This window comes from Eubalaena glacialis, chromosome 14 (genome assembly GCF_028564815.1).
Source record: "Eubalaena glacialis isolate mEubGla1 chromosome 14, mEubGla1.1.hap2.+ XY, whole genome shotgun sequence".
NCBI lineage: Eukaryota > Metazoa > Chordata > Mammalia > Artiodactyla > Balaenidae > Eubalaena > Eubalaena glacialis.
Genome location: NC_083729.1, coordinates 21,697,055 through 21,717,717, shown reverse-complemented (window position 1 = coordinate 21,717,717; position 20,663 = coordinate 21,697,055). Strand labels below are relative to the sequence as shown.

At 46.7% G+C, this 20,663-nt stretch overlaps 1 protein-coding gene and 1 non-coding gene across 2 annotated transcripts; one reads left to right on the top strand and one right to left on the bottom strand.

Annotated features, from left to right (window-relative positions):
• Positions 1-61: 61 nt before the first annotated feature.
• Positions 62-20,239, bottom strand: TRIM54 (tripartite motif containing 54). Its single transcript, XM_061210867.1, has 9 exons — positions 20,072-20,239; positions 4,885-5,057; positions 4,182-4,353; positions 2,315-2,410; positions 1,407-1,640; positions 1,125-1,147; positions 884-1,008; positions 623-745; positions 62-192 (listed from the first exon to the last, which is right to left on the bottom strand). The coding sequence occupies exons 1-9, from the start codon at positions 20,237-20,239 to the stop codon at positions 62-64; spliced, it is 1,245 nt and encodes a 414-aa protein (XP_061066850.1).
• On the top strand, positions 9,777-9,849 carry TRNAW-CCA (transfer RNA tryptophan (anticodon CCA)). Its single transcript has one exon. It is a non-coding gene; the product is annotated as a tRNA-Trp (tRNA).
• Positions 20,240-20,663: the final 424 nt, after the last annotated feature.

Sequence of the window (20,663 nt, the reverse complement as noted above, 5' to 3'; positions counted from 1 at the left end):
CCGGTGCCGCCGCACCACCCCCGACCCTCTTGGCACTGGGCTTGCGAATCCGTGCCTGGTATCAAGGAGGTGCCCAATAGGGGTTCATTCCACTTCCGCCCCCGAAGTGGTCCCAGATTAGGAGAAGGTTGGGATGGGTGGTGATGCGATCGTCGCCGAAGCCGAGGCTGAGAGAGTGAGCAGTGAAAGGAGCTGCGGGTCGGGACGCGTTAGCCCTTTATTGAGCCCCTCCCCCGCGGCGGCGCTCCGAGCTGGGTGGCGGGTGGTCCCTGCTCAGGTCCTTCACCACCTGAGCGCCAGGCCGCGGGTGCGCAGCCTCCCCAACAGGGGCGAGTCAGTGCAGGCCTGTCCACGGGAAAGAAAGCTCGGTGGGCGGGCGCTCCAAAGAGACAAGGCAACTCCGAAGCCCAGATCACTCCCTTTCCCCAGCCAGGAGGGTTTCTCCTCCACTTCCCCACCCAACTCGGACTCCCAAACCCCAAGAGGAATGGATGGTGGGAAAGAAAGTTGTACTTCAGCACGCGCGCTAGGGGGCGCACCCCTCCTGGTTGAGGTTGGGAGTAGGGGCCCCAAGCGATCCCTGATGCAGCAGAGAGGGAGATCGCCGGGGGAGGGGCCGTACCAGCCAGACCCCGCCAATGCCCACACTCACCTTCCGGCCCCTCCAGCCGCTCTTCCTCTGGCCCTGCGCTGCCCTCTTCCCCGTCCAACGCTACCTCCTCATCCTCTTCCTCCCCAGAAGCGCCTGGGCGGAAGGAAGGCTGGGTGAGCTGGAGTCCCCGATTCTCTGGCCGTCTTGCACCCATCCCCCGACCCCCAACCTGGAGGGTCTGGACGCCTAGTCCTAGCAGCCCGCCGCCCCCTCCCATCCTCGCTCCCTCACCTGGCTGGAAGTCGATGGTCCTCAGCATTTCGGCCACATGCTCCACGCTCACGGTGAATTGCTCCATGCTTTCATAGCCCGGCTCCGGCCGTCCAGCCAGCTCCACCTTTGACATTGTCCCGACCCTGCGGCAACCGCAGCTGCAGCGGCTCATTTGGAAACACCCAGCACCCTCACCCCCTCCCGGTGGCAGCGGAGCCCCCTCGGCCCCTTCCTTTCCCTTCCCACTCCACCTACTCACTTATTGATCAGCTCCTTGGCCTGCTGCAGGGAAGAAAAGAGGGTGAGAGTAAGCATTGTGCCAACCTCTGGCAAAGTCCCATTTCTGATGCCCAACACAGTCCTGCGGGGTCGGTGGGGATGCGCGTCCCAATTCGTTAAGGAAATAATGGACTCAGAGGGGGTGATTTGCCCAAGGCCGTGGGGCAAGTAGGTGCCAGAGATAAGACTTGAACCCGGTCTCCCCGTGCCAAGGCCCCCACTGCAGCCACTAGGCAGCCTGACACCATCCCCCAAAGCCCACCTGCAGATAGAGCGCCATCTGCGGTTCCTCCATGGACTGGATGGCGGACTCCACCAGCTTAGAGGAGGCCTCCAGGTGGTCTCCGTACTGGCGGATGAGGCCCCTGACGCGCTGCAGCTTCTCCTCCTGCTTCCGGGCCAGCGCCTGCAGCAGCTCACCCTTACGCTCCTCCAGAACTGCGCACAGGGCCTCAAACCTCTGGTTTAGCAACTGCTTCTGCCTCCGGCTGTTGTCCTGAAAGACCGGAAGCAAGGATGAGACCTCATAACTGGGAGAGCACGGGGCTACTTGTCCCACTCCCGACTTAATGGAAGTCACAGACAGCCAAGAAGAAAAGTGACCTGTCGATTACACCACAAATTAGTGGCAGAGACAGAACTCCAGCCAAGGGCTGCTGATTCCCAGATCTTTTCAGTAATAATAATGATATATATTTTGTTAAGGTTTAATTGACATATAACATTAGCTTCAGGTGTACAACATGATGATTCAGTATTTGTATATATTGTGAAATGATCACCACAATATGTCTAGTTAACATCCAGCACCATACATAGATTACAAATTTTTTTTTTCCTGTGATGAGAACTTTTAAGATCTACTCTCTCAGCAGATAACACTATATTTTAAAGAAGCTTCATGAGTGCTGTCTATATTACTTGTATTATCTCATTTAATTCTCAAAATGATCCAATGAGGTAGCTAACATATCATTCTCTCATCACTACTTTATATAGTTAAAAACAAGAAAAACTGAACACAGAGAAGTTAAGTTACTGGACCAAAGTCACAGAGCTAGTCAGGGACAGAGCTGGGATTCAAACCAGCAGCCTGGTAAGCACATCCCACTGCTTGTGATCCACCTCCAGGAGTCCAGAAACTTTCCCTCCCTCCCATCCCAGGCTTACCTCAATGGTCTGGCACACCTCCTCCATCTGCGTGATCACTGCTTGCACACGGTCATTGCCTGCCACCAGCATCGAGATGCCATCACTGAGCTCACTCTGCCACACACACAGGCCAGCACTTAGGGCTGGAGGACCTAGTCAAGAGCTGTGCCCCGCCCCCACCCTGGCCAGGCTGCCCAGGAAAGGACTGCCCCCTCCACTCCACCATTAGGGCATCTTCAGGGCAGCTCCGACAGAGATCTAGAGAGTTTGGAGCCATTCAAGAAGTGTGGAAGCACACTCTATGGATTCTGGAAGGAGGTGGAGAGAGGAAGTCCTCCACCACCAAATGAGAAAGGAAGAGACATTCACCAAATATCCACCAAATGCCAGGCACTGGCCTAGATGCTTTATCTGTAGATTCATGTCTTCCATCAATTTTGAAAAATTCTTCATGATTATCCATTAGGATAATATTGCCTCTTTTCCATTCTCTTTATTCTTTCGTTCTGTGACTCTGATTAGATATATGTTAGACCTTCTCATTCTCAACCTCCTCATCTCCCAGTGCTGTATTCTAAGTGGTTTTTTCAGTCCCCTCTTCCCCACCTTTTTTTTTTTTTAATTAAAAAAAAATTTTTTTTTGCTGTGCCCCGTGGCTTGTGGGATCTTAGTTCCCTGACCAGGGATTGAACGCGGGCCCTCAACAGTGAAAGTGTGGAGTCCTAACAACTGGACCACCAGGGAATTCCCCAGTCCTCTCTTCCTGAGAGAAATGTGTCATTTAATTCATCCTTTGAATGTTTTATTTCAACAATTATATTTTCATTTCTAAAAGCTCTATTTGGTTCTTTGTCAAATCTGCATTTTTGATAGTCTATTATTGCTTTTTAAAAATATTTATTTCTTTCTTTATTTTTGGCTGCATCGGGCCTTTGTTGCAGCATGCAGGATCTTTGTTGCAGTACACGGGCTCTTCATTGTGGTGTGCAGGCTTAGTTGCCCCACAGCATGTAGGATCCTAGTTCCCTGACCAGGGATCAAACCCTTGTCCCTGCATTGGAAGGCAGATTCTTAACCACTGGACCGGCAGGGAAGTCCCTATTGCTTATTTTAAAATTCCATTTTAAAGCATTTTATGCAAAGTGACTTTTCATTCTTCAGTAATTCCAGTATCTGAATTTCTTTGTGTATCTTCAATCATGAGCAAATCTTTTGTTGTTCTTAATCTAAGAAAAACCCAAGGCCTAAATTGAGGGTTTTTCCTCCAGGCAGAATTTGCATTTGCTTTTGTCAAAAGCCAGGTGGCACAACTGACCACTTTAGGGATTCCTGGGATTCCAGTTTAACCTGGGATCCTTGGGGGTCCTCACTGCAGGCCCCCCACCTTTTAGGAGTTTGGAGGCATAATCTCATCTCTCTAGTTCAGTAATAATTTGCCCTGTGGGAAATCCTGCCTTTTCCGTGCTTATCACTCAGGGTTCTGTTCTCATCCCACTTCCCCTCCTCCTCTCCCCACCTCACCGGCACTTGGAGCTTTCCTTTACTTCCTAAGTGTCTACCAATTTAATTTTTAAATTATGTTTTATGTAGAATCTAGATGTGTGACAGTGAGATGGTGTTGAGAGTCCACCATACTGCATCCATTTCTCATTTTATCCTTACAGCTCTCAGGGGTAAACATTTTCATCCCCATTTTACAAGTGAGGAACGTGAGGGCCAGAGAGGTCAAGTGACTTACCCAAGGTCACACACTGAGTCACGCATAGACTTGGGACTTCAGCCCTGATCTGCCTGCCTTTGAAACCAAGTGGAGTAAGAGGCTATAGTTTGAGACCCTGTCCTATGTCCCCACCCCCACACGCCTGCTCCCTCTGCTGCTTGATACCTTCTGGCGTTTGTAAATGGTGGGCAGTGGGGCCACCTCACAGTCCTTGTGGGCGCCGAAGACCTTGCAGAGAGAGCAAGTGGGCACTTCACAGCTCAGGCAGTAGATATTGATCTTCTCATCTTCATGCTCCTCGCACATGAGGTGCTGCTCAGCCTTGGAATGCAGCGGCCTGGAGGGGAGCAGACAGGGTGGCAGGAGGGTCAGGGGCCAGGCTGGGTGGGGGGCAAGAGTGTGAGCCTCCATGAACACCTTCTCTTCAGCCTCCACCATCCAGCGCCACCTTCTCTGCCCCTGCAGCTGGTGCTGTGGCTGGGCAGGCGAGTGACTTCCACGGGGCTCTTCCTTTGAGGAATAGAGCTATGGCGTAGCGGAGACCTAGATCCAAGAGTAGTTTCTATTCCAGGGCAGGGAAGTCCCGTGGGGCGGGACGTCATGGAGGGTTGGCAAGGACCTTGCTGGTGGACGGCCAGCCCCTCCCCAGGTGAAGAGGGGGAAGCACTAACCAGGAATCAGAGGCTGCCTGAGCTGGGTGACCTGACGAGCTGGGGGCAAGTCCCTCCTCTTCTCAGGTCCAGTCCTCTCATCACTAAACTGAACAGGTAGGTTGATCGTTTCAGCTCCTCTCTTCTGGCCCTGATGGGTTCCCTGGCTGTGTCCCAGGCCCTGCACTTTAGAGAAACAAGAGAGCCTAACAGCTCACCGGGAGGACTCCTGCTTGTAAATGTCGATAATGTTCTCCACTAGCAGGTTCCGCTGCAGGCCATAGACACCATGTCGGTCCAGGACAACCTCATGCCTGCAAGACGGGCAGCGGAAACGGCCTCCTGAAGACACAGTGGTGGAGCCCCGGGATTGCCACAGAGGGTTTGAGGCCTGTGGGGACGGGGAGCGTGAGAGAAAGGCACAGTGAGTCATGGGGGAACTGGGAAGAGGCAGGGGGAATATCACGGGGACTGGGGAGTAGGAGAGTGGAGAAGAGGAAGCATCAGCTCTTTTCTATGGCTGGGCGCTCCTCTGAGAGCAGCTCTCGGTGGGTGGCCATGGAGACTTTCCCACCTTTGCCTTGTTACTCAGCCCACCTCCTTGAGTGTCCCTGCATCCAGAGCCTAGCTTGATCAAGCCTAGTTAGGGCAAGCTCTCCTCAAAGCGGCCCAGCTTGGAGCTGTGGGGAGACATTGACCTCAGCAGGAAGGCCAAAGTAGGAAATGGACTCTGAGTGTTGCAGTCCTCCAGCCTGGGGCTCTCACGGGCCACATCTGGGGGACGTTCCCTGCAGCCACGGTCAGGGGCACGGAGACAAGTGCTGAACAATGGGGCAGACATATCGAGCCGGGTAATTCGGGAAAATCACTCCAGGGACTGGGAATCAGGAGTCCTGGGTTCTTGTGCTGCCCCAACACTGCCCTACTATGCATATTTGGGCAAGCATTCAACCTCTGTACAATTAAGGACGAGATTGGATTATTCATTCTACCGTAAACATTGAGTGTGTCAGGTAATTGCTAGGCTCTGGGGATAAAACATGAACAGGTACATCACATTACCCTCAGGGAGAGCAAACTGACAACCACATCCAGTGGGCTGCGTGTTATGACAGGAGGAATCTCAGAAGAAGGGTTTACCAGAGCTGCTCACCACTTCCTCCCGCTTACACCTCTTAGGGAACTTGCTCCATCCCATCCTAAAAGGGAGAGCCCTGCCACGGCCCAGGCCACAGATGCTTGGCTCAGAATTGAGGAGGTGATCACCTGACCCAACAGGACCAATCAAATTTTCTCTCTGGGAACTTGGAATCGAGTCACAGAGGCTGAGGTGACTAGACCATGTGCAGCTTTTGAACTGAAAAAAGACTTGTGAAGTTGGGCTAAAAGCTGACATTGTGGCCACCCCAAAATCTGTGCAAGTGGACAGCGTGAGGGGTCAGACACTGTGAACAGAGAAGGCTGGTCTGCAAGGAAGAGGAACAGTCAATCTGGGGAGAGCAGCAGAGATGAAAGACTGGTAAATACTGCTTAGTGTTGCTCGATATTCACCCCTTCTTCTTCAATAATAGAGCCCCTGAGTTTTTAGCAAGACACATGGAATAAAGACCATGTGACCAAGCCTCCCTTCCAGCTGGGTGTGACCAGGTGACTGCGTTCTGGCCAATGGTATATAAATAGAAATGTTTTGTGCAATTTCTAGGAAGTATCTTTGATGGGAAGGGCATGCCCTACTCCTCCTCCTCTCTCCTTCCTGCTGGCTGGAATGAAGGTGGACTGGCAGGACTTCCCTGGTGGCGCAGGGGTTAAGAATCCGCCTGCCAGTGCAGGGGACACAGGTTCCATCCCTGGTCCGGAAGATCCCACATGCCGCAGAGCAACTAAGCCCGCGTACCACAACGACTGAGCCTGCGCTCTAGAGCCCGTGAGCCACAACTACTGAGCCCTTGTGCCACAACAACTGAAGCCTGTGTGCCTAGAGCCCATGTTCCACAAGAGAAGCCACCTCAATGAGAAGCACGCGCACCGCAACGAAGAGTAGCCCCCGCTCACCGCAACTAGAGAAAGCCTGCACACAACAACAAAGACCCAACGCAGCTAAAAATAAATAAATAAAGTAAACAAATTTTTTAAAAAAATATGGACTGGCGTAGGTTGAAGCAGCCATCTTGAGCCATGAAGTAGCCACATGTCGAGAAAGGCAACAAGATAAAAGGAGTGAGTCTCTTATGAGGCAGTCCTGGACTGCCTACCCATACTTTCACTGGAGAGAAAAAGTTTTACCTACTTGAAGCCATTGTTATTTTTGGTTTTCTGTCTTTTACAGCCGAACCTAATCCTAATTGGCTGGAACACCATGCACTCCTAGAGAGTAATGGAGAGAGAGTCACCTGTGACTTTGTATGTTCAGATGTATTTCCCGCAATTGGGTTCCATAAAATTCTCCAAATCCTTGTGCTATAAATCAACCAGAAGGACCCTAATGCGTGTGCAGCAGCACCTATAGCACATAGAGGGCATCCAAGTTCAGAGTCTTATTTGATCCTTTGGTAGCAAGAGATGTAGGCAAGGCAGGAAATGTGGCCCCACTGTGAATTGGGTGACTTATCTTGGGGAGAGTGACAGGCATATCATAAATATTACATTTTGGGGGAATTTTTTTTTAAATTTATTTTATTTATTTATTTTTGGCTGCGTTGGGTCTTCATTGCCGCGTGCGGGCTTTCTCTAGTTGCGGCGAGTGGGGGCTACTCTTCGTTGCGGTGCATGGGCTTTTCATTGCGGTGGCCTCTCTTGTTGCGGAGCACGGGCTCTAGGCGCGCGGGCTTCAGTAGCTGTGGCATGTGGGCTCAGTAGTTGTGGCTCGCAGGCTCAGTAGTTGTGGCACACGGGCTTAGCTGCTCCGCGGCATGTGGGATCTTCCCAGACCAGGGCTCGAACCTGTGTCCCCTGCATTGTCGGGAGGATTCTTAGTCACTGCACCACCAGGGAAGTCCGGCAATTTCTTTAGAATTATAAGAAGTTAACACTTTAGCCCATCATAAAGCTAGAACGGATTAGCTTGAGATTATTCAAGGCTGTGTTTGTGCATCTGTCCTTCTCAGTAACTGGAATTGTATGAATATTGTTGAGTTTAGTTTAAAGACTGGGTTAAAGTGTGAGATCACTGGGCTTTTGTTTGCTTAATACAATAATCTTTCAATATTTAGAATCCAAGTGAGCAAGATGGTGTTAGGAGAGCTCTAAGCCTGCAGACTTACTCCTGGAAGGATCTTACTTCTCTTTGATTTGCTGGTGGCAAGCATATAAAGGTGCTCAGTAAATGTCTGAATGGGAGGAAAGCGGGCGTATTCTAAAGTCTTGACCCAGAGCAAAGACAAACTGCTAAGTAGCCTCTCCTAACCTCCCTCTCTCAGTGCACTCTTCCTCTATACTCATTATTTAACAGTCAACACATGTTTTGAGGGCCTATTATGTGTCAAGCACTGTGCTGTGGGCTTTCCAGACATTACTGAATTAACCCTCAAGAATTTCTTGTAAAGATGGTGGAGGGAATGAACATTTACCCCCTAACTTGGACTACAAGAAATATAACCACAAGGCTAACACCTATTGAACACTTAGTTTATGCCAGGCTTTGCTCTAAGTCCTTTTATTTGTATTAACTCATTTCATCCTCATATCATTAGCCCCATTTCAAACGTGGGAAATTGTAGCCCAGAAAAGTTAAATAAATTTGCACATGGTCATCAGCTAATAGGTGGCGGAATCAATATTTGAACTCAGGCACTCGGACCCCAGAGCCCATCCTAATAATCATTATACTGCATTGTCAGATACAATAAAATTTAGGCCAATTGAAGAACGATGCCCAGAGCTAACATTTGTCTCTCTGAGCCTCAGGTGAAACATTTTAGTAAAAGAGTCATGAAGGACCAAACAACAACCCGTCACACAGAAAAGAGAGGACAGCCTAAAAATCAACTTTGCAACTGTGCAACTGTGGATTGAAGTTATTTGAGCAGAAATAAACAAAAGATGACCCATCAAACCAAAATCCCGTTGCCACAGAACGCTAAGAGGGCCCAGCGGGCAACCAGAATGATCTGCTTGTCTGTGAAAAGAAGAAATAGCTCAAATCTCAGGGGAGACGGATCCTCACATGGCCCCACGGTAGATAATTCATCAGATTCTGTGTGAAAAATATTCTGAGGCAACATAACCAAATTGGGACACTCAACTGCCTACTAATCCAGGTCATACCCCTCTGTTCTCCAAAGAAGCCAAAGAGCTAAACAGAGATTACAAACCAATGACAACATCCAGCTAGCCAGTCTGCATTTAAGAGAACAGAGGAAGGAAGCCAAGGTAAACAGGGTTGAGTGAAGAATTCACCCTCAGCACCAGATAAAGCTACCCCTATACAAAGAGGAGTGATAAGCAGAAGAGATCTAACAGGAGGTACAAGCCAAGATAATACAAAAAGAAAAGGGAAAAGAAAGCAAGATGAGCAAAGGACAGATGAAGAAAACCCTCTGGAAGAAGAATTGCTCCAGCAAACAATTCAATTTCAATCTAACATTTTTAAAGAAATGAAGAAAACATAGTCTCCTTAATTAAAGAAGAGATATAAGGGAGCAAAGCTGGAAGAAAAAAGTGAGCTGGCAGAATTAAGGAAAGTAAAATATGTTATCAACATAGAAAGAAAATTCACATTTGACACAGTAAGAAGTAGAATATATGATACTGATAAAAGTCACATAGATTTTAGTAGAAAATAACAGAGACACAAGTAACCAGGACTGCATGCTACAACATGGATCAACCTTGAAAATGCTGTGCTAAGTGAAATAAGCCAGTCACAAAAGGACAAATACTGTATAATCCCTCTTATATGAGGCACCTAGAATAGTCAAATTCACAGAGACAGAAAATAGAAGGGTGGTTGCCGGGGGTTGGGGGAGGGGAAATGGGGAGTTATTATTTAATGGGTACAGAGTTTCGGTTTGGGATGATGAAAGTTCTGAAGATGGATAGTGGTGATGGTTGAACGACAATGTGAATGTTCTTAATGCCACTGAACTGCACACTTAAGACTGGTTAAGGGACTTCCCTGGTGGTCCAGTGGTTAAGACTCCACGCTTCCAATGCAGGGGGCCCGGGTTCAATCCCTGGTCAGGGAACTAGATCCCACATGCTGCAACTAAAGATCCCACATGCCACAACTAAGACCCAGCCAAATAAATAAATAAATAATTTTTAAAAAAAGACTGGTTAAGATAGTAAATTTATATTATGTGGATTTTACCACAGTATTACAAAAGAAAAGAAAAAGTAATCAGGACTTGTTGGGTTATCTTGGCCAAGGGTCCTACTTCAGACTCCCCACATGAGGACTGACCTCAGGGATTGGCCTGAGGTGGGCTGGCGAGGCACTCTACCTCTTCACCGCTTCCCCACCTGCCAAAGAAATTTCTGTGGTAGCTCATCCCACTGGCTAACCATGACCATTCTCCCGGGACCAGGGGCTCTGAGAGGCAATCAGTACTCAGGCAGTCAACCGTCCATCCCTTGTTTGAAGAACACCACCTTTCCGGGGAGCTGGAGAGCACACAGGGCGGGCGAGGCGGAGGGCTGCACCGCTTTGGCCTAAGGGTGGTGCTGCTCCCTGGAGCAGATGCCACAGCTGAGCACAGCTTTGCCGTTCATCCCTGGGTCCCAGAGTCCCTCCCTCTTCCACAGCTCAACTCCTCCTGCCATATCCTACTTCTGGTTGGCTTTCCTCCTAACCTCGAGGGCACCCCTTCCTTTCTGTGATGCCTTTGGCAATGTTTCCCCCACCCAACTCCACACCGCCCCACTTCCTTTGCTAAACCCTGAAGCATATATATATGTGTGTATATATATGCCCTTTGTTACTGGGGCTAAATTTGACTGGTAATAAAATAGTAAAGTTTTTCTTTTGCATTTTCCAGGCCCTCAAGCTTATGGCCCAACACGCATGTTGCTTAGAGGCCTCACTGTGCTACCCATGTGCTCAGTACTTCCCCCAATACGGCATACATACTGAGGACAGGTGTGAAGATTTCAGGTGATAGGAGGATGGATATTTAAATTTTTTATGTGTTTATCTCAATGCATATTAGAAAAAATAACCAGCCTATAAAACTGGTGATTTTTCATGGATTTTGTCATTTAGAATCATAAATATTTCAGCTTTAAAAGTGAGTTCTAGGACTTCCCTGGTGGCGCAGGGGTTAAGAATCCGCCTGCCAATGCAGGGGACACAGGTTCGAGCCCTGGTCCGGGAAAATCCCACGTGCCGCGGAGCAATGAAGCCAGTGCACCACAACTACTGAGCCTGCGCTCTAGAGCCTGTGAGCTACAACTACGGAGCCCGCGTGCCACAACTACTGAGCCCTTGAGTCACAACTACTGAAGCCCGCGTGCCTAGAGCCTGTGCTCCGCAGCAAGAGAAGCCACCGCAATGAGAAGCCTGCGCACTGCAAGGAAGAGTAGCCCCTGCTCACCGCAACTAGAGAAAGCCCGTGTGAAGCAACGAAGACCCAACGCAGCCAAAAATAAATAAATTTATTAAAAAAAAAAAGTGAGTTCTTTTGAACAACATTGTTAATCAACTATACTCCAATATATTGTAAAATAAAAAGTTTTTAAAAATGTGAGTTCTTTTAAATAGAAATATTCAAGCATAGCATAGGTGGTACACAGCTTTGGCAAACATCAGGAAGGTGAAACGAGAATGAAGTTTGGGACGTTTGCTCTAACCTTTTTCTGACTCCCTCCCCTTATCAAAACTTGTGTGTCTTGTATCCCAAACCTTTTGCAAATGCTAGGTGGCTACCTTGAGAAAGTCACCTGTACTGGATATGTAGATAAAATTGTTACCCATTCTTGGCAACATCTCTATATTTTAACAGAGATGATATGCAGGATGATATAGGGGAAGTAACACTGATCTGAAAATCTGGTTTGGGATTTGCCATTTATGACCTTGGGAAAATAATTTCTCTCAGGGCTCAGATTTCCTCAGATCTAAAAAGAGGATTTGTACTTAGCACTAGCTCCTTTCAAAGGCTGATGTTTTCTGAGCAATGAGCCTTAATGGATATATTTATGGTAAGAATACTGCCCAGTATGGGGGAAGGGAGTTGTTGGTTTTCATAACAACCTTCTCCTCTCACACGTTGCAGGCCACCATATCCCACTCTGTTTAAAGTTTTGGCTCCTGTGATCCGGTATCTCACTTGTTTTTGCCAGTCCCTAGCTGTCCCTGGATCTCCCTCTTCCTGTCTGATGTCGGCACTTCCTGAAATCCCATCTCCTCTGAAACAGCCCTAGTGTATTTAGATGGATTTATACATTCTACAATTTGTATTATCTGTGAGGTTTAAATTTTACATAATACACCTGTATTATTTTTGTAACCAGAATGAACAGTAAAATTGCTTTTTCAGATAGTTAACATGCTGGTTATTTAATAGTAAAGATTAAATGAGTTATAGAGGAATTATTATGCAACTATCTTTAACAGTTCTTAACATGGGGAGAGACCCATGAAAAAAGCAGGATATAAGTTTATATAGACAGTAGGATCCCAATTTTGAAATGAGTGATGGGATTTACAGGATTTTAAAATTTCTTCTTTGTAGTCATCTACATTTACCAAATATCTTTGTATAGACCATGAAATTACTTTATAAAATACATAAAATAAAAATTAAACATTTTGGCAATCATTTCCATTGAGTGATAGAATTGTGGGTGATTCCTTTTTTTTTTTTTTTTTTTTTTTTTGATATAATTTCCAAATTTTGTACAAGGACTTTGGGGGGGAAAAAAAAACCTTTACTTTAAAAAAGTGCAATGCTCAATCCTGCCGTGAATGAAAAGGGGGCGCTAGAGTGACAGGCGAGTTAACAAGTGAAAACGCTACTTAGGAGACCGTAAGGAACCATGTTAGTTCGAGGGAGGAGGTGTTTAAGAAGATACCATTTGAAGACAGGGTAGACAGGAAGCAGGAGATGGTCGTTAGGAAAGAGTTTCAGGAGACCAGAGATACTATAGGAGTTTAGGTTACAGACAGAGGAGTCCTGAGACGGGCGGGGGTTGCGGGGTCGGGGGGAGCTAGAAAGGTAGGTTTTACCAAGAAGGGCTTTTTTTTTTTTTTTTTTTTTTTGGCTGCGTTGGGTCTTCGTTGCTGCACGCGGGCTTTCTCTAGTTGTGGCGAGCAGGGGCTACTCGCTGTTGCGGTGGCTTCTCTTGTTGCGGAGCACGGGCTGTAGGCGTGTGGGCTTCAGCAGTTGTGGCACGTGGGATCAGTAGTTGTGGCTCGCGGGCTCTAGAGCGCAGGCTCAGTAGTTGTGGCGCACGGGCTTAGTTGCTCCGCGGCATGTGGGATCTTCCCGGACCGGGGCTCGAACCCGTGTTCCCTGCATTGGCAGGCGGATTCTTAACCACTGCGCCACCAGGGAAGCCCCCAAAAAAGGGCTTTTTAAAAATAATTGTGGTAAAATCATGGAGGGCTTTGAATCCAAGGGTAAAGATCTGAACTTAACTTTATAGGCAAGGTTTCTAAACTGCAAGAGAAAATTAGAGTGACTATTAATCCAACAGAGGTGATTTGGATACATGGGAGAGGAGACTATGGCTTTTGCTTCTGATCTAAAGGCACAGATCAGAAGCAAGAGCCATAGTCAGTGCAGGTCACAGGCTTGCCCTCAGATAGTGGCAGTAATCCTGCAAAGACTAGGGATGCCAGAGGTGGAATCTGGCCAATCACTTGGCTGTGGGTGGGCTGTGGGGAAAGGAGGGAGTAAGACAATTCAGGTATTTCAAGCCTGGATGCTTGGGGAGACACCGGAAGCTGTATGCTGTATACATTTTGTATGACAAAATGTATAATTTTGTCAGTTATACCTCAACAGAGCTGAGGAATAAATGCTGGAGAACTTAACCTGGGGGCCACAGCCCCCAAAAGATCCATGACTACAACTTAAGCGGTCTGTGAGCCTCGATGGGAAAACAATTACATCTTCATTTTCACTAACGTGCCTAGCAGAACTTGAGCACTTTCTTCAATTATGAAGGTAGGCGACAAACCACGTAGGTTTAGTAGTACCTGTGACTTTGTCACCAACAGAAATCATGGGTATTTTCATATCGCATTATAGTTGTTGATCAAATCTCCAAAAACAATTTATACTTATCACTACTTCTAAACTATAGTAGTTATTAGGCCCACTGTTCCTTCTCTCGCTTTTTTTTTTTTTTTTGCTGCACCGCTAGGCATGTGGGATCTTAGTTCCCTGACCAGGCATCGAACCCATGCCCTGTGCAGTGGAAGCGCAGAGTCCTAACCACTGGCCCGCCAGGGAATTCCCCCATCTCATTATTTAATGTGTTAATCGAGAAGCACATATATTACTCTATCAAAAAACATGTTCTAATTATTTTGGTAATTATATTCCAGCGTTTCTCAAGCTTTTTTTTCACTCCTGCCTCTTCTAAGAGCCTTTTAAGACATTTCCCCCCAATTGCTATCCCCCGCAATTAAATTTTAACACCACAAATCTTAAAAATGTCAAACTCATAGAAGCAGAGATTAGAAAGCCAGTTGCCAGAGGCTCGGGGTGGGGAAATGGGTAGCTGTTGGTCAAAGGGCACAAACTTTCAGTTATAAAATGAAGTTCCCGGGAGCTGATGTACAGCATGGTGACTGTAGTTAATGACACTATGTTGTGTACTTGGCATCTGCTGAGAGAGTCTAGACCCCTCACACACAAACATGGAAACGGTGAGGTGATGGATGTGTTAACTACCTTGATTGTGGTAATCATTTTACAGTGTATAGATATATCACATTATCATGTTGTATACCTTAAATATATATAATTTTGTCAATTATACCTCAACAGAGCTGGGGAATAAAGTTTTACATAAGAGCAGAAAATAAATAAAAAGTAAAATTGCAATAAATTTTTTTTAATACCACAGATAAAGTTGGAGCAATATCACCCCCACTGAGACTGCATGCTGTGTTCTAATGCAACTGTTTTTTTCTTTATAATCATATATATTTTATGCACTTAAAAACCCTGTTCTTAAAAAAACACACACATACATTGTCCTTAGGATCCATAGGCTTCACAAACTAAAAAGGGATCTATAGCACAAAGAGAGATTACTTCCTGCCCTGATCGTGAGTCCCCAGATGGTCTCATCACAAATAGGAACTTTACACTCTGAGGTGCGCATGGCAACTTCCTTAATACGTCTCCATAGCTGACAGTCTCCACCTTGGGCTAAAGATCTCTCAGCTGACCAGTATCCAGTTAGCATAAGCTATCTTCTGCTTCTGTTTATCTTTCTATTTCAAGACTAAGAAATAGCTTTGCTTAAATCTTACATTTACACAAGGGAGCCAGCCCCATAAAGTAAAATTTCACGGGCCAATAATGTGATGTGTAGAGAAAATTCCATCACTCTAGGAAACAGAACACCTAGATTTATGTCCCTACTCTGTCCCTTTGTTTGTGTGACTGTAACCTGTTTCCTGTGTTCTCCCCTGTAAAATGGAAATAACATTGATTCTAACTCAAATGGAATCACACATGTGAAGGTACTCTATAAATTATAAAGCACTGTAAAAATGGTTATTAAAAATCTTAATCTAGACCTTAAAAATATATGACCACATAGAACCACAGGACATGAAATAACTGTTCTTTCTTCACTGTGAAGGATAAAATGGAATGGAATAAATACATGGAATTCTAGGCCACGATCAGGGGTTTTGTGTGGCCTAAGAGCTATACGGTGCCTTCTGTTTCTTTTGTAATGGTCCATGGCATCCAATAGAAATGTTCCATCTAGAAAGATGCTCCGTGAATGCAGTTTCTCTATCAAATCTATTCTTATCTCAGAATGTTTTCCCACTTTCCTGGCTATCCAGAGTGATGCTGATAGCGGATACTGGCCCAGGATGTAAGGGGGGTTGTTGGAGGCTACCTCCCCTGAACTATTGGCCTGGCCAATGATGAATAGTGGACCACGCAGATCCTCTGGGCCAGACCCTCAGAATACACTGGAGAAACTGGGAAAATGGTGGCAGAAGACCAGACATTTGGTCTGGTGACCTTGGCCCTCTTCCTCTGAGCTTTAGAAGAATACAGGCATTGGCGGCAAAAGCTGAGCTGTGGGTGGAGAAGGGGTTTTGGGTGGTGAGCTAGCTCTGCCCGACAGAACCTAGCAATGAGTGTGGCACAGGGGTTTGTGAACGGAGGCTGGCTGAAAGGAGGGCTGGTAAGCAGAAGAGTGAGCCAAGGTAGGACACTAGTAACAGAATGCAAAGTCCTGAAAAAATGGAAATCCATAATGATATTTCTTGAATTTGTGAAATCAGATTGTTAGAATTACAAGGATGTTGAAGATCAGTTTAAAACCTCCGTTTCATCCATACATGTGTAAACAGGCTTGAAGAGGTGAAATAGCCTGCTTTACATCACATGACAAATTAAGGAAGAAGCTGGTGGGACTTGAGCCCAGGAATGCTGAGTCTCTGTCTATGATTTTGTTTCCCACTCAACCCAGTTTCTTCCCTAAAGTAAGATCCTAAGCCTGCTACAAGGTTAACACAATTCACAAAATTTCAGTGAACCAATTCCTCAAAAAGGAGACCTGCCCAAGGCTGGGCTGGGGAGGGGATGTCTTGGTGCCCTCAGTAGCAGGTGGAAGTGGCCAAGGAGACAGGCTGTGTAGGGTTTTCACCAGCTGGCCTGTACTTGATGACAGCAGGTCCTAACAATTAGCCAGTAAAGAAGTGGAATTCGGGATGAAGTAAAAGAGGTCATCTCTTTCCCAGACTGCCCTTTATGAGAGAAGGAGGCCCCTTTCTTGCTATTCCCATCTCTGTAAATCTCTCCCTACATGGACACCCTCCAGAAAAGCTGTTTCTGATCAACCTTCTTACAAGGCCTTCTGGTTGCCTGTTAAGTTACAACAGGTTGCAGCTCATAAACAAGTGCCCACAGTGAAGTGGGAGCAGGTATAAAAATAAACCGAAGGCTGCTTTAAAGTAGTTTAGGAGTGAATAGAGTTTACAAATTCAGAAACACATGGGAAGATGTTTGTGTCAAATTCCCACACCGACAGCTTTCCTCTAGTCAAAATGCTTGGTAGCTGAGTGGGTGCAAGTGTGGGGAAAGAGAGAGAGAGAAATTAGAGGGGGTTAATGTGGTGTTTTGGTGTTTTATTCTGTTTAAATTCAGAGAGAGAGAGAGAGAGAGAGAGAGAGAGAGCTGTATCACAGCTCTGAAGAAAACTAGTTAAATTGTGATGGCAACTATGTAAAAATATGAGACAAGCACTTGAAAGTAATATGCAAACATGAAAATAATTGTGTCGGAGGAGGTGGGATTATGGATGATTTCCTCCCAAACCCTTAATACGGTTCAACATTTTCAATGAAAAAAAAATTTTTTTTTCTTTTTTGGCCGTGTTGTGTGGCATGTGGGATCTTAGCTCCCCGACCAGGGATTGAACCTGGGCCCTCAGCAGTGAGAGCTCGGAGTCGTAACCACTGGACTGCCAGGGAATTACCTCAATGAAATATTTTAACTTTTAAAATTTTGCTTCCTGGCTCTTTTGTTAACCTGATGTTATAAGATCATAATCCCTCCAAATTCTTGTTTGTTGCCCATCACAGCAGTTTTTAGGACAGCAGAACACTGGGCATCATCTAAATGTTTCAGAGCGCAGATTAAACAGACTGGCCCAGCTACAACAATGGACCACTACACAGCCATGAAAAAGGAAGGTGCATTAACTTTTTTTTTTTTTGGCTGTGCCGCTAGGCCTGCGGGATCTTAGTTCCCTGACCAGGGGTCGAACCTGTGCCCCCTGCAGTGGAAGTGCAGAGCCTTACCCACTGGACCGCCAGGGAAGTCCCAAAACGAAGGTGCATATCAGAATGTGCGGATATGAAACAATGGCCAAGAGAGTGAACAAAGGCAGGTATAGGATGAATTTAGTTTAAACGTGTGTGTATACACACACACAGAGAGAAACGTGTACCGGACCATGGAAAATTTCTGGAAGTATACCCAAGAAAGTTGGTAATGGCTATCTCCATCTGGAGAAGGGAATTACATAGGGCCTGAGGTGAAGATTCACTTTTCATGATATAAATTCCTATAGCGTTTGAAAAAAAAAAGTGTGTGTGGGGGGGTGTATAATATACTGGTATCACTTTTCTAAGTCCTATTAACTTTCTAGGCAATGTTCTAAGGGTGTTCTTCCTAAGTAGTTTTAAGAGAGAGAAACCACAAGTCCTATTCTTGTCCCCATACTTAGAAAACAGACAATCTGATTATGCCTAGAGTTGTCAAAATGTGGAGGCAACGTGTGAAGAAACTAAATATGCTCATCTTTCACAGGGAGATCTACTGAGATGTATATACATAAGTGCAGCTGAAGAACTGGGTCAGCCTCCCACCAGGCCACCCCAAATAAAGCAGCAAGGAAATGAGCTGTTCAACTTCTCTCCTTGGAGGGCCCAGGGGTGCCCTGCCCTTTAAAAGATACACAGTAGTCCAGATGCACAGAACCATCCCAAAGCTCTGGGAATCATGTACTCTCCCAAATATTCTGTACCAAACAATTCCCAGGTCTCTCAGGGCCCAGATCAGTATTCCAGAGCTTCAAGGAACCAAAACAGTGTGTCTAGATACAGAGGATGGACTGGAACATCTTCTAGCCTCCATATGGAGGACCGTCCCTGGGTCCTCTTCCCAATGACACTGTGTGCCATGTACTTTAATATTCTGACCAATTTTTTACAGAACACGTTACCTTCACTTTCAAAACTTTGTTTTGCTTTCACATATTTCAGGCTCTAATGAAAAGACGTTTCACTACAAATTCATGAGAAGGGATGGCAAAATCTTTTTGTCATTCCCTCCTAGGCATCTCAGCCTGAAGGATGTTCAGTGTTACCAAGACCGAGGGAAAACCCAAGATAGTGGGCAAGGCATAGCCTCTGGTACATGACTTAGTGCCCGGGATAAGCAGATCCCAGAGAGGGGAAATCACTGGCTCCGAGGTTCTCTGGAGCCAAATAATGGCAGGTTTGGACACGTAGAGGAACAGGAGATGGGAACAAGCCTTGATGGGAAGATGGCAGGAGAGACCATGGAGTTCAGTGAAGACGGCAGACAGCAAAGGGTGGGTCACAGGGCACAGCTGTGGAATGACCTGAATTAGCCAGCCCATTATTTTCCCCCAAACATGCTGCCCCTAAAGAACTTAAAAGGGAAACATTTTCTCGGTTAAGTTGAAAATCACATGTTCAACACATTTCCTCATAATTTCTGATACAGATGAAGAATATGTGCTCATGATGTTCCTTATCGCTGCCATGCCTACTAAGCCAGCCAGCTCTGGTCTATTCTGAGTTTTTACTTCATTTGCAAGGGTGTGTATGTGTGTGTGTGTGTGTGTGTGTGTGTGTGTGTGTGTGTGTGTACGTGCCTTTATCCCTCACTCTCCCTGATCTTTGTTCATTTTATAGGTTACTAGAACCTACACCAGGGCACGGGGCAAGAAAGAAAACCCATTTATATAAACCATTCTGATATGTGCTTTTATTTTTGAAACCAGGAGCTAAAATGATATCTGTGAATTTGACTAGCTATGCTTTGCTCCATGACCACACATAAGCCAAGACTGGTTACATTTTGGGGAAGTAAAATTTATTCTCTGCCTTTTCCCTGCTTAAGTGACCTCAATCCCTTTTAACAAGCAGGTCCCTTTACTGACCAGTCTGAGGTGGGACACAGGTGTGAACTTCAGCTGGGGAGGATTCCCAGTCTCCTGCCCACTGTCTAACTCTGCCCCCCCAGAGATGGATGCATTCAGCTTTGCTTTAAATACAAATAGTTTCACTGTCATCATGGACCTTTCTCACAGAGTTTATTTTTTAACGTTTCATTATCTCACTGCTATTTTCTCCAGATTTTCCATATTGTTCTCGAAATCTCAAACTCCAAACTGGAATGCAGAGTCTAGCACAGACTGTCACACAGCCTGGTGGAGGATCGCTTCCCTCCCAGTTTCTAAGGGGGTCTCCTTTCCTCTGTAGATACCAGCATCCCAGCGGCTGTCCATGCACAGGCTGTACTCGCCAGCCTGCAGAGCAGCTGCTGACTCACGCTTACTTTGGGATCTGCTAGGACCCCTGGCTCTTCTTCTGCTCTTCAGCTAGGACAGCCACCACCCACCTCATGGAACCCTCCTCCCATCACCTTCTGGGATCTCAGCGCTGACCCGATGAGAAGTCTCCCACGAGTCTGCACTGCTTTACCCGGCCCTGCCCCTGCCCCGGCCCACCTGGAAGACGTCATTGGCACACTTGCGGCACAGGTTGTGCTGGCAGGGCAGGATCACCACCGGTTTGGAGAACATCTCCAGGCAGATGGGGCAGATGAGCTGCTTCTCCAGGCTGTCCATGCTGTGTGCATCCCCGAGCAGCGGCTTGAAACCCACTGTGAAGTTCATCCCCTCAGCAATCGTGCCTACCCTGGCCTTGACCCTGGTCCTGGCCTTCCCTCACTGCCTCTGGACCCTTCCTCGTTTACTTTAGACACTCTGCGGATTCTTGTGTTCCCTTCTGTTGCTCACTCCCGAAATAGCTCTGCTATCTCTTCTGTCCCTTCCTCTAACAATTTGCCTTGTCTTAGATCGCTGTTTTCAGACACTTCTCTGTCTCTCTTGAGTCTCTGCTCTGTACCCCAGCCAGGCACACGTAGCTTTTTCTATCCCTCCCTCCCTGAATGGCTCTGTCCCAGGAAATTTCTCCTTTTGTTTCCCAAACCACTCTTGTCCACTCTATTGGCGGCACTGTTTGTCTCTCACTGCCCAGAGAGGAGATTATTTTTTAACGTGGGGGTGGGGAACAAGGGGCATCTGTGTGTGACATTCC

What these genes read in the sequence shown, in the direction of transcription:
- TRIM54 (XM_061210867.1), bottom strand. Translation starts at nt 20,239, where the DNA reads ATGAACTTCACAGTGGGTTTCAAGCCGCTGCTCGGGGATGCACACAGC. An exon ending in CCATTTACAAACGCCAGAAG is followed by an intron (nt 2,411 to 4,181) that starts GTATCAAGCAGC and finishes TGTGTGTGGCAG; the next exon opens with AGTGAGCTCAGTGATGGCAT. An exon ending in AGATGGCGCTCTATCTGCAG is followed by an intron (nt 1,148 to 1,406) that starts GTGGGCTTTGGG and finishes TCTTCCCTGCAG; the next exon opens with CAGGCCAAGGAGCTGATCAA.